A 13,843-nucleotide genomic window follows, 5' to 3' on the forward strand; every position below is an offset into this window, starting at 1 on the left:
TTTTGTTTTGCGGTACGCGGGCCTCTCACTGTTGTGGCCTCTCCCGTTGCGGAGCACAGGCTCCGGATGCGCAGGCTCAGCGGCCATGGCTCACGGGCCCAGCCGCTCCGCGGCATGTGGGATCCTCCCAGACTGGGGCACGAACCCACGTCCCCTGCATCGGCAGGCGGACTCTCAACCACTGCGCCACCAGGGAAGCCCAGTGTCCCCCACCTTTTAAAGGTGATAATTCTCTCCAGTCCTCAGTGTTGTGGTTCAGAGACAGCTTGAACAGTTTTTAGTGCACCTTTGGGAGGAAGGTAAGACACAGCCATTCTTTTGCTTATCGTGATAAAATTCATATAACATAAAATGCACTGTTTTAACCATTTTAAAGTGTACATTTCAGAGGCTCTAGCGCATTCTCAATGCTGTGCAACCATCACTACTAATTTCAGAACGTTTTCATCACCCCAGAAAGAAATCCCTTTCCTTTTAAAGCTGTCGTGCCCCATTCTCCCTCCCCCAGCCCATGACAACTGTTCATCTGCTTCCTGTCTCTGTGGATTTGCCTATTCTGGACATTTCTTATAAAGGGAATCATACGGTATGTGGCCTATTTGAGGACTCAGACTTTTACTAGAACCTTTGCTTGAAAGCCTGGCATGAGTCTGTGGAGTAAATGGGGCATGCTGTTTGTTTTAAGTGACGGACAGTAGGATTAGGGATGAGTAAAGGAACCACACAGCCTTTTGTGACTTAGATTCTGCTCATCTTAGGGAGAATCTCTGCAGCCCCTCTAGTTCTCTGTCTTGCAGGGGCCGTTCACAGGGCTAAGCCACAGTGGCATGTGATGATAGCAGTGAACTCGGGCGTAAAAACTTCGGAAAGCTGTGTGGCTTGAGGCCCTCATAAATTTCAGTTTACAAGTTTTACATCATGTTTGAACCTGGAGATCTGTATTTTAACCAAGTTTCATGGTAGTTAAAATGTCCTGGTTTAACAAAAGAAGAAAATAATACGTATATACAGAACTTTCCCTCCGTCAGTTAGAAGTATTTACCTTGAATCTTGCATAAGCAATGACTGGGGGCCTCCACAGGGGAGAAATTTACAACTCAATAAAGTGTACTGAGCCAGGGATACACTGCTCCCTCCAGGAATTGAGACTCTAGTGGAAGGAAACCAATTATAGTCGTTCCTCGGTATCCGAGGGGCATTGGTTCCAGGACCTGCCTCAGACTATGCGATGCTCAAGTCCTCCATATCCACGGTTCCGCATCTGCGAATTCAAACAAGGATTGTGAACATAGTGCACAATCCATGGTTGGTTGAATGCGGAACCTGTGGACTTGGAAGCCGATTCCATATATATCAAAAAAGATCCATACATAAGTGGACCCGTGTTCAAACCCGTGTTGTTCAAGGGTCAGCTGTAGTTTAATCTGGTGAGCTCAGCACCATGATGAGTATAAGCGGAAGGCGTAGCAGCTGGGCAAGGCGCAAGGAACCCATGCATGCTTGGTGTGGGTGGGTGATGAGGAAGATGAAGAGGGGTCAGCTGGTGGAGAATGGGACGAGGGCTGCTCAAGGTAGAGGGGACAGTGCGAGCCCTCACCATTGAGACGGGAGCACCAGAACCGTGGGAAAGGTGACCATGCTGCGGAGGGGGAGTGCGGGTGATACCCCAAGTCACCTTTTGGGGAGACTGACAGTTCCATCTTGGGTGGACTGAGAACCACAGTGACACCCCGTGTCAGCCTCAGCTACCTGCCTCCAGATGGTTCTGTCACTCGGCCCCATTTCTGATCAGACCCCATACCGGACTCAGCTTCTCCACCCATCACCCTTCTTTTCTTCCGTGCGGAGAAAGCAAAAAGCCTGTGCAGTGCTGAAGCCTTTCCACTGGTGCAGTGGTTTCCGTGGCCCCTGGCTGCATCAGGGTGAATGTTTGCATTTCCTCACCCATTTCTTCTGTGCTTACAAAACTGGCAAAAACCATTCTCAGGATGCCCCAGAAACTGCAGTCAACGAGTGGATCACTCTCCCTGCCTCAGTGGTGAAAACTGAGTATGTCTCAGCCACCTCCATCCACTCCCCCTTTGGGTTTTGAAAAGGAGTAGCACTGGGAGCCCCCCTGCCCGGAGGGAACTCCCACCTACAAATCTGAAGTCTGGGTTATCTGTTCACGGATCAGCTGACTTTCTCGCCTGGCACAGTGCAGAGGCTTCTTTGCTCCGTTCCCACTGCCGAGTTAGGGGAGGTGGAGAAGAAGCAGACTGCTCAGAAGGTGGTGTGGCCTGCACAAAGAGACCCTCTCAGCGGTTAACCCCATCTGTCATGGGTGTGCCTCCAGGAGTGGTCAGGAATTGTCATGCCCCCAGGACCTCCTGGGCCCCGGGAGTCAGCATGGAGCCAGGGGTGGCCCGCCTTGTATTGCCGGTGATCTAGGTTGCAAGACCCAGCCCTGGAAGAAGGCAGCGACCCCCAGAAATCTCCTCTGGATGTTTTCTCCGACCACCTCCCCGTGATGCGTGTCAGCTGTCTGCAAAGGGACAACCGAAAATAACAGCGGTCCTTTCTGAATGCTGACGTGAGGTGGTGAAAAGAGCTGGTCCATGATTCCAGGCGTCTTCCCCACTTCCCGCTCACCTCCAGTGGGCATCACTGGAGGGGGATGGATTGCCACACCAGTGCGATTGGGAAAAGGGTACTTTGAGCCCAAAGCAGTGATTGTTCTCTATTGGAACTAAAGCTGGAAAAGTTCCTTCTGAGGTCAAGGGGGTGACTGTAAATGCAGACGGGTGATCGCTTAGACCTCCAGGGGTTGCTTGACCACTTGTATGTAGCCTTGTGGTCTTTCTGGATATTTAGATGCAACTGCACGTAACGTAGCAGGGAAGATTATTGAGTCACTGCTTCATTCTAGGCTTGGGAAAGGTGTTATAGGAGTGCACACATTTAATTATGCAGGAAATGATGGAATGGGTACAGTTTTACTAAATGGGGCAACCTGTGTGAAATGGACTTTTTAATGAGTCAGTGTTAGAGAACCACAGCCCGACATAAGGTTCTGGCCCTAGAAATGCCAGGTAAAGCAGTCTGCAGAGCAAGGAGAGAGAAGGGAGAGGTCAGTGGGTGATGGCAGCCGACCCTGCCAGCCTGTGCTAACGGGCCGATGGGGGAAAAGCATAACGAAGGGGCAGCCCGACTCCTCCTATCTTAGTACAAGCAGCAGCGGTCAAACTTTACTTTTTAGACCCCGGGTGGCATTCGGAACGCTGTACCTAACTGCAGTCAATAGAGATGTTGGAATCTAACCCAAGAAGTTCCTGAAAGGGACGGTTGCATTTTGGGATGAAAGCATGTAGTCCTCGGAGGCCAGGGGACTCATTCGTCATACTTCACACCAGGGCATTCTAGGTAAAAACAGACCGAACAGATCCCCCCGAGGCCCAGAGCTGCGAGCTCCCTTCCTCCGCAGAGCTGGTCTCTGGGAAAGCCTCGCCCCGACGCAGCTCATCAGGTGCCTTGCTTGTGACTCTAGCTGCAGGTGGCTCATTGCGGAAGTGGAAACAGATGCCCTGAAACGTCCCTGTGCGTGACGAGACTGTTGTCAAGGTTTGGAGCGCCTGGCTTCCCTGTGGCTGCATTTAGAAGCTGGGAAGATGCATTTACAGTGGGGGGGAGGGGGCAGGGAGAGCGCCCAGCAGGAGCCCAGTGCTTGTCTCCCTGTTAATTTTGCCGGAGGACAAAAAGGACGACATGGTTGGAATATCCATTCCTTGCACAACGTGGTTTTGATTTACCCCGGGAACGCTGAGCCAGTGGTGCGGGTGCAGGACTGGGGGTGTGGTCCTGCCTTTCTTGAGTTGCAAGCCATTCACAGTTTTCGGGGGGTTTATTGCTTTACTTCCGGCGCCTCTCTTTCATTCATACATCCCCAGTGACCGCCGCAGAGGAGCCCTGTGAGGCAAGCGCGCATCTTCGCTCATTCAGGAAGTAGATATAAAGTGCCTCCTCTGGGCTGCACCCCCTTGGCAGCCACGGGAGCAGAAGGAGCCTCTGCCCTCAAGCCGTCCCCAGGATGGCGGAGGCCTTTACGTTCTAACATCAGTCCTCTGACACCAACAGGGTGTCCTGCAAGTCACATCAGTTCAGATACTAACTACCGGAGTTGGCTTAGCTAAGGACTCAGTCCCACAAGACTTCCTCCTCTTCAAGGTTCACCAGCCACAAGTGGGGTCCGCAGACTACCCACCCTTCCGCCCAGCCCGTCTCAAACTTAGGCTCTCACGTGAACCGCCTCAGGTTTGACAATTTGTTATAAGGACTCGCAGAACTCAGGAAAGCACGGTAGTGTCCTGCTGACTTATTATAAAGGAAACCAGTGAGCGTCCAGGTGAAGAGCTCCATGGGATGCAAGGTGGGGCGGGGGTGGGCACAGAGCTGCTTTGCCCTCACCAGGCACACTGATGGCTACACTGGAGCTCGCCGCTTCAGAGTTTCCGTCGCATTTTATCGTCACGGAGGCCTGCTGTCCCCTGCTGCGGTGCCCAGGGTTAGAAGGAGGACTTCAGAGATGCTGCGCGACTGCCGACGGCACCTGCCACCTGCCACTTGTCGAGCGCTGACCACCTGCTGGCCGTTGTGCTGAATGCTCTAGTGAATGAGTCCACTTGGTTGGTCTTACATCAACCATGCGAATCCGGTACTGTTTTTTATATTTAACAGATGAGTGGAAACTGAGGCACAGCCTGTTGAAAGAATAACAGAAATTGAGTTTGTCTGAAAATGTTTAAGTCAAAAGAAAAAAAAAAAGAAAATGGTTAAGTCCAAAAGCTTCCAATCTTATCTGATCAAATCTCTCTTTTGATTTCTGGTTGGTTTTGCTTTGGGGAATCCATCAAAAACCGCTGCAGGATATTAAGAGTAGAAGATGATATATGTAGCGATAATAAGAATAGCCACCTTTTGGTGGAAAAAGAGAATTTTTCACTCCAAATTCTAATCTCCAGCATCACCTTGCATGTCTATTTCTGAAACTATACCCCCATGTTTCAGTATTTATATCCCGTATTCCATTGACTTCAGATGCCATCAGTTGTAAGATGCGCTATTATTTTCTTTTTTCTTTTCTTTTTTTTTTTTTTTTTTTTGCGGTACGCGGGCCTCTCACTGTTGTGGCCTCTCCCGTTGCGGAGCACAGGCTCCGGACGCGCAGGCTCAGCGGCCATGGCGCATGGGCCCAGCCGCCCCGCGGCATATGGGATCCTCCCGGACCGGGGCACGAACGCGTGTCCCCTGCATCGGCAGGCGGACTCCCAACCACCGCGCCACCAGGGAAGCCCACTATTATTTTCTGAATGATGAGAAAAGAAAAAAAAAAAGCCGATTACATGATGACATCCCCACTGACTGTAAGCGTCTTCAGGTGAAATACGGTATTTGCACGAGTGTGTCAGGGGCAGATGGAAGTCATTTTGTGGGGTTCCAATGGCTTCTCCATACGTCTCTCTGGGGGAAAAGAGGACTTCGGATGTGTTCCTGACGGTGAGCTTGGCCCAGTGTGTCTTGGGTTGGTTCTCGCCCGTTGGAAAGCCCTTTGCCTGCACCTGGCTTGGTTCAGCCCTGAGGCTCAGGTATGGGCTGCAGTGTGTGTAGGGAGAGGCTGGGAGGTTCCAGATGACGCTAATCACTTGACTGCCTTTTTGATCAGGCTGTTACTATGTAGAACCTTTAGCCCCTTCCGCCTTCTTCCCAGGGTTTATGTTTGCTGTGAGCATGAAGCTACAAAGAATGTGGGCTTCTGAATGAGAAAGACGGAGGGTTGCATATGTCTGTGCCCATTCCTAGCTCAGGGACTTGCAAGCCACCCTGGTTCCCTCAGTCTCAGTTTCCCCCTCTGCCAAATGGGGGTGTTAATTCCCGCGTTGAACGTTTATGTGTATGTAGATTAAGGAAAATTAAAATGTAAATGTTGGGAAAATATGGGATCTTGGTTTCATTCCAGAATGCTTTGTGACCTCTATCTCCTTTAAAAAAAAAAAAATTAAATCTTTTCTCCTTTAGGGGTGCTGCTTTGACCCATGACACGGTGCCCATTAATAGTGCTTTGCCCCAGGAGCATTTTTTGTAAAGAGAATAATCATATGGCTTCCCCTGTGCAGGGAGTAAGGGGCTGCTGGCTGTTGTTCAGCGGAATTCTCCAGCATGAATCCAACCAAGACCTGGAAACCAGCAGGGGAAAAAAAAATTCTCGAGACTGAGTTGACTTAGATTTTCCAGAAAAGGTCACCAGCGATGCTTTGCTCAGGAATTTTGTCTGGAAAGCCTGTTTAAGGCACCTCCTCTCTTCTTTTGGCTGATGGACAGCCCTGGAATTCGCTCGTTTTCCATTGTTAGGCCATTTAAGGGCGTGATGGTCGAGCCTGTGAGCAAACTCAGATCAGGCTATTATATCAGTGCCTCATTCATTTGCAAATATTTGAGTACCTGCCTTACAAGCAGGTGTGCTGACAGAGAAGATACCGCACTGAGCAAAAATATTTGTGGTTTCTGTCCTCGTGGGGCTTCCTGATCAGTAGGGGAGACTGCCATCAATCAAAGAACTGGAGAAATAAAGATAAACTTAGAATTGGGAGGAGTGTCGTGAAGGCTATGTATAAGGAACTTCTGAGAATCAAGTAAGAGGATTTAGTCTAGTGAAAGAGTTCAAGGAGGGCTTTCGTGAAGAACCGGGACCTGCAGGATGAACAGGTGCTAGACAGGTGGGGAGGGAGAGTGGATGTGTAGGTATGGAGCCAGACCCTGGAGAAGCACCTGGGAAGTGGACAGGAGGGGAGGAGGAAAGGCAGAGGGTGGTCTAAGAAGTTGGCCCACGCATGCCTTGCAGGACAGGCCATGTTAAGGACATTAGACTTTTCTTGAAAGCAACGGGAGCTACTGAAAAGTGATAAGATTTGCATTTTGAAAGGAAGTTGGGGCTGTTCTGGGCGAGCTGGTCTCAGTGCAATCCGGGTGGCCTATTAGGGGCTGATGGAGCTGTCCAGGTGAGAGGTCAAGGTGGCACAGTGAGGGTGGCAGTAGCACAGGCGAAATAGGTGACAGAGTCAGGTCCATGTGGGAGCTGGCATGGCCAAGACCGGTACTGAGGTCATCGGCAGTGGCTCTCCTCGCATTGCTGATGGGAGGGAAATGGACAGGTTTTTGTATATTAAGTCAGTGCCAGTACAACTCTGAATTTGTGGATCTAGAAGGATGACTGTATCTTAAAACCGGTACATCCAACAGGGACATGGAATAATTTCTTCCACAGTCGTTTTTTAATAAATATAATTACATGTTGTGTTAGTGAATTTAAGAAATAAACATTGTGTTTTTAGGTTATGATATATCCCACATGGAAATGTACTCGCTATAATTATAGCAGTCTTTATACTTATTTTAGAATACTACAATTTGGAAGTCCTTTAGTTATAACATAATACACATTGAAAATAACTTGACTAATCATGGAATAATTTAAGCTTATATTTACCGGATTAGGTAACGCTTGGGTCTAGTCACTTTGCTTTCCTATGTCAGTGTATTTTTAAAAGTCAGTGTCATTAATTACAGATAGGTGTGTGTCTTATAACTTGTGAAAGGACGTAAAGATAACTCCCCAATTTCTTAAAGTTATAAGTTGGTATTGAAAGAAATTGCTACCATCATCAAACCTCCCTCCTCTGGAGTTAAGAACATGCTGACTTGGTCTGCAGCCCTCTGTGGTTCCTTAGTTGGAGCATCCTTGGAGAGGCTGAGAGGCTTACAAGGAGGCCTCTGGAGCAGCCGCAACCATGTGGCCTCACCTGCAGGGCCCGGGGTTGGCCAGGCTGTTTGGCAGGTTGCAGAGACGCAGGGAGTTTCATTACCAGAGGACTTGTATCATGTACACATTCGGTGTATGTGGATTCATCTGCGCAAGTCAGCATTTTATTTATTTAAAAAAAAATTTTTTTTGGCCGTGCCGCAGGTCTTGCAGGATGTTAGATCCCCGACCAGGGATCGAACCCCAGGCCCTCCACAGTGAAAGCATGGAGCCCTGACCACTGGACCTCCAGGGAATTCCCAGAGTTTCCTCTGTTTTAAAATGCTGGGGAATTCCTTGGTGGTCCAGTGCTTAGGGCTCCGTGCTTTCACTGCTGAGGGCCTGGGTTCGATCCCTGATCGGGGAACTAAGATCCCTGACGGCAGCGTGCTGCGTGGCCAAAAAAAAAAAAAAATAGAGAAAACTCCCAATCTCATGGGGCTGGAGGTGCACCCACCCGCCCACCCTCCATGAGGCCTGTGTTAAGAGGGAGCCCTTGCTTCCCTGCAAGTCCCCTGGGAGAATGGGAGGATGCTTTGACAAGTGTCTTGTCCACTAAAAACTTGGGAAACCTGTGACTCAGGGGCCAGGTAATGTGTGAGGGTGGCTCTCCGGCATCCTGGCGGAAGGAATGGAAACAGTGACCATGGTAGAGAAACTGGAAAAACTGGTAGAATTATGGGGGTGTAGGATGGGAGATGGTGACCGATGACTGAATGGAGGAATGGGTGAGTGGGTCACCTTGAAAGTACAGCGAAACTTCTCAGAGCAAATTCTCACGTAATGTAATCGTTGGATAAAATCCCTCCAGCATGGAATTAAACACTGTGTATTGCTGTACCCAGCATACGTTTGTGCTCACCTGACTAGTGAGGGCTCCACATACGGAGCACGGACTATACTTGAATGCCATCTAAGGTGGTTTTGAGGGTGACCTTTGACTGCCCATGATAGTCCCCTTTTGTGCTAACTTAGGACTTAACCCCTGCCAAAAACCCAGTGACTTTTGTAGTTGGATGTTCTTGACACCTGACTGCCTCTGTTTCCAAATGAAGCTTTCTCATCTGCTTGTGAGAAAATACAGAATATATTCCTACATACGAGGCAGTTTTCCCTGACCCTCTACTTTTTCAAACCAAATAACACATTGCATTTAGTGTTCTCTACGGCAGTGCTCCCCAACCTTTTTGGCAGCAGGGACTGGTTTCGTGGAAGACAGTTCTTCCATGGACAGGGGCTGGGGAGGGAGGTTCAGGCAGTGATGCTAGCAATGGGGCGCAACGGGGGAGTGGCGGGGAGGGGTGGGGAGCGATGGGGAGGGGTGGAGAGCGACAGGGAGCGGGGGAGTGGCGGGGAGGGGTGGGGAGCGATGGGGAGGGGTGGGGAGCGACGGGGAGCAGTGGGGAGCGACAGGGAGGGGTGGGGAGCGACAGGGAGGGGTGGGGAGCGACGGGGAGAGACAGGGAGTGGTGGGGAGTGACGGGGAGCGGTGGGGAGCGACAGGGAGCAGTGGGGAGGGGTGGGGAGTGACGGGGAGTGGTGGGGAGCGACGGGGAGCGGTGGGGAGCGACAGGGAGGGGTGGGGAGCGACGGGGAGGGGTGGGGAGCGACAGGGAGCAGTGGGGAGGGGTGGGGAGCGACAGGGAGGGGTGGGGAGCGACGGGGAGAGACAGGGAGTGGTGGGGAGTGACGGGGAGCGGTGGGGAGCGACAGGGAGCAGTGGGGAGGGGTGGGGAGCGACAGGGAGGGGTGGGGAGCGACGGGGAGTGGTGGGGAGCGACGGGGAGTGGTGGGGAGCGATGGGGAGCGATGGGGAGGGGTGGGGAGCGGCGGGGAGAGACAGGGAGTGGTGGGGAGTGACGGGGAGCGGTGGGGAGCGACGGGGAGCGGTGGGGAGGGGTGGGGAGCGACGGGAGCGACGGAGAGGTGTAGGGAGCGATGGGGATCAATGGGGAGGGGTGGGGAGCGGCACACGAAGCTTCCCTCACTCGCCCACCGCTCACCTCCTGCTGTGCAGCCCGGTTCCTAACAGGCCTCGGACAGGCCAGGGGTTGGGGACTCCTGCTCTATGGCATTCGCATTGTTAAGGAGGGGTACGTGGTGACCGGTCAGGCCCCTTCCCAGGAGGCGAGTGGAATCCAGTCCCTCGGCTTGAGGCAGCCGGTGGAGGAGGAGGAGGGGTCCAGTGTCAGAGGGTCAGGCGGTGTGGGCTCTGCCCTGACTCTGCCTGCCCCCCTGAATGGCCCTGGACAGCCCCTCCCCTTCTCTAGGCCTCCACCTCCTCTGAACTGGGAGCAGGTTTGTTTGGATAACCCCTACTGCCCCTCCACTCCAATATTCTGTTTAAAGCATCTATTGAGTACTTGTTGTATACACCTATTAAACACCGATGGAGTACTTGTATACACAGGTGGCATTTCGGTGGGGGCTGAACTCGGAGAGTCCAAGCCTCCATCCTGAAGGAGTTTAGAAATTCTTCCTCTGGTTCAGGTGGTAGGTGAGCATGGGAGCCCAGTGTGGAAGCTCAGGAGCTGGTCTCGGGGACAGTCCCCTTCTTGTCCCCAGATCACGTTTACAGTAGCCATGCCCTCTGACACAGTGCCTATTTGCCCATGTTTATACAGACTTCTGTAAAAGGCCAGATTGTAAATCTTCTCAGTCCGGGGTCCAAACAGTCTGTGTCACAGCAACTTTACTCGGCAGTTGTGACGAGAGCGGGTATAGACAACCTGTAAATGAATGGGCGTGGCTTCACTCAAATAAGACTTTATGAAGATAGTTGCCTCACCAAGTTCTAGAGTTGTCGACAAGTCTAGAAATGGGTGCCTCTGCATAACCGGGCTGTGTGGACAGGGCCAGATGACTCCCGGGCATGGGCCAGGCTCTGCACCCAGGCCCCCTTCAGTCCTCCACCAGCAGAGACCTGACTGCAGGTCTTTCTGCTGCTGGGCTTGTTCTACAGGAAGGGCATTCAGGACTCTCCACTAGGGAATTAAAGTAACTGCCGGGGCGTCCCAGGGACCCCCCAGAGGCAAGAGAGCCGATGCCTGCCACCTTTGTATTCTGGGACAGAAACTTCTGTCTAAACAGAGGCTCCTTCATTGAGGATTACCCAACAAAGCCAGCTTGTGCCCATTTTTGGCAACATCCATAGGCCCTCACCTTGTTCATCCCTTAGCCTCTTCAGAATGCAGGTCAGGACGAGTTACCCCAGGAAATTTTACTTGTCGTGAATAAACCAGGATAAATATGCTCTTTGGGCATTGGAAATTGGAAGTGGCTGGCCCTAGAAAAACAGCTTCTTTAAATCCTTTCTGGGTATAAATACATACTTTTTAAAAGTCCTGGAAGATTGTGGTTTCTACTCCAGCAAGGACCTGAGGGAGGAGGGCATTGGTTCCAGGAGCTGGTGTTTCAGCATGCCAAGCTTGGGGCTTTGTTTCGTTTGCAGGGCGAGGTGACATCCAGCCCCAGTTGGACAGCGCGCTCCAAGACGTCAACGATAAGTATCTCCTGTTGGAAGAAACAGAAAAGCAGGCAGTCCGGAAGGCTTTGATCGAAGAACGTGGCCGGTTCTGCACCTTCATCTCTATGCTGCGGCCCGTGATTGTGAGTTGGTGGAAAGTTCCAGAAGGCATAAACTGGCAGTTTGGAGGAGAGCCTCCTTATTTATCCTGGAGGCATTAAGAAGCCGCAGTGTGTCAGGAATCATGATGGTGGAGTCATTTTTATGGGTGAATAGTTGTCTGCAAGTTGCTGATGGCTGCACGGCCCACTCTATGTTCTAAGCACTGATGGTTCCACTTACTTTTTCTCCCCAAGTCAAGAAGGCCCTGCAGAGTGGTTCTCAAAGTGTGGTCCCCAGGCCAGCCGCAGCACCTGGGAACTGGTTAGAAACGTACATGCTCAGGCCCAACCCAGCCCTACTGAATCCACAACTCTGGGGGTGAGGACCCAGTCATCTGGGTTTTAAACAAGTCCTCCAGCTGATTTTGAGACCCACTGACCAAGCTGAATGCCAAGGAGTGACTGTGAGGTTAATATGGGAAAAGCCGCAGTGAATCAATGCAGACTTATTTTCTAAGTAAATCGGCTGCATGCCTTGAAAACTTACGCTGTAGGTGCTCTTGAAGCTGGTAGAAGTGCCCCAACTCCCTCTGCTCAGCCGTAGCAAGATGCCCTAATCCGAGTTCTTCCCCTGAGCGTAGCACTTTTCCCTGACTCGTGCTTCCCTGGTCCCACAGCTGCAGCTTGGTGCACTGGTAACGTGAATGGCTGTTTCTTCCATAGTCCCCCGTTCCTGCCTCACTTGCCATTGATTACGTTGGTGGAAAAAACCAGAAAGAAGGGGGAAGTTAACCTCCAGTGAACACACATGTGCTGTCACAAAGGGCTATCAGATCTGGACCAAAATATCTCCAAATAGTTGCCATCCACTGAAGCCGAGTGACTTCGGGGGTGGGGAGGGTGGGTCGTGGCCTGCAGAGGGGCTGTGCTGCAGGATCCCGTGAGGACACACAGGCGGACCACCCTAGCAGGCCCGCCAGCCCCCAGACACTTCGAGGAAGGCCCACGTGTTGGCTGTGGCTCGTTCACCCCTGTCCCAGGTGCACAAGTCTCTCCATGATTATGGCTGATTTCGTTTTCCTCTCCACTTCCTCCAAAAAAGGGCTGGTAATAGCTTCGGCAAAGACGCATCAGTCCCTGCATGCCTTTTCTGAAAAGCTGAAAGTGTTGGATGGTGTCCCTAATAAAAACAGTTGGATCAAGATGATAAAGTGAATCACTCATAACAGGTTGTGAATTACTTTCAGGAAGAAGAAATCTCAATGCTAGGGGAAATAACTCACCTGCAGACCATATCAGAAGATCTGAAAAGCCTGACCATGGACCCTCACAAACTGCCCTCTTCAAGTGAACAGGTAGGAGTCAAGGGGTAAGCGTGGGAGAGAAAGCCAAAGAGACAAAGGTTCAAGGCCCTGAGGGTTCCTTGCGGCAATATCTCATTTTGAATAACATTCATGTTTTACACTGTGAAGCATGGTAATCATCTTCCTTAGTCATTATACAGCACCTGATGGGTGCCGGGCTCTGCTCTAGGCTCTTCACATAGACTTCCTCTACTATTATCCCCATTTTACAGAGGAGGACCTTGAGGCACTGAGAGATAAAGTCACTTAATCAGGTAGTTACTGGTAGAACTGGGATTTAAACCAAGCTGTCAATTTCCAGAACCCATGCTCTTAACCATGTGTTCACTGACCCTCTAGAAATAAACTCTGCTAGGGACATGACAGTGGTGTATCTTGGTCATCATTGTGAATCATTCTCACTGAATTTCTCCCATGCTAAGTATGTAGTGCATGAGGATTTCTCTTATCAAAAAGGTGACTTTTAAAATGTTGATTCATTTGGTTCATGTGACATTAACACTGTATCCAGTGGGAAGAGACATATTTGAGTGAACAGGTGATAAATCATGTGCTGGCCTTTGCCTTTTGTATAAAATTCTTATCACTGCCTTGGGCGCCAACTAGGGAGACAAATTTGGGAGCTTATATTTTCCATCCTATGAAATTGTGTTTATCAGACTATAGCCTGCAGGCATTCACTCAGTAAGTAGACATTTATTGAGCACCTACTGTATGAATGGAAGGTAGACCTTATACTCAAACAGCTCTTTGTCAAGTGAGGGAGACAGATGTAGAAGTAATTGTGAAAGAATTGGTTTCTCTTGATTCTGTCAGGTTTTAAGGGTCAAACAGGGCACAAGTGACCACTGAGTATCAGGTAGCTAAGATGTAATAAGATCAGCACATCCTGAAACCATTATTGTCTGTGCGGCGGTGTAAGCAAAAACCCTATAAATTCTAACCTTGGGTGTAAGTGGCTCTTATCAATTGTTAACGTAACTAACTGTAAATCTTTCTCTTTCTTTTCTGACGGATATGTCATGGTTTTCCTCCCCTCTTCGCATTAATTATATTTTTGCTTGTCTCAGAAAAAGGATTG

General features: G+C 50.6%; 1 protein-coding gene across 8 annotated transcripts in view; it reads left to right on the forward strand.

Annotated features, from left to right (window-relative positions):
* The window catches only part of MTSS1 (MTSS I-BAR domain containing 1), a 162,863-nt gene that overhangs the window by 135,285 nt on the left and 13,735 nt on the right, over positions 1-13,843 (forward strand). For all 8 annotated transcript variants that reach the window (XM_089898733.1, XM_089898734.1, XM_089898737.1 and 5 more), the window contains 2 exons: positions 11,283-11,440; positions 12,646-12,753. In XM_089898733.1, the coding sequence (XP_089754859.1) occupies positions 11,283-11,440; positions 12,646-12,753 (266 nt within the window). The remainder of the gene's footprint in view (positions 1-11,282; positions 11,441-12,645; positions 12,754-13,843) is intronic.

Source organism: Delphinapterus leucas, chromosome 17 (assembly GCF_059928025.1).
Source record: "Delphinapterus leucas isolate spDelLeu-1000000601 "Yukka" chromosome 17, BTC_Dleu_Yukka2, whole genome shotgun sequence".
NCBI classification, from domain to species: Eukaryota; Metazoa; Chordata; class Mammalia; order Artiodactyla; family Monodontidae; genus Delphinapterus; species Delphinapterus leucas.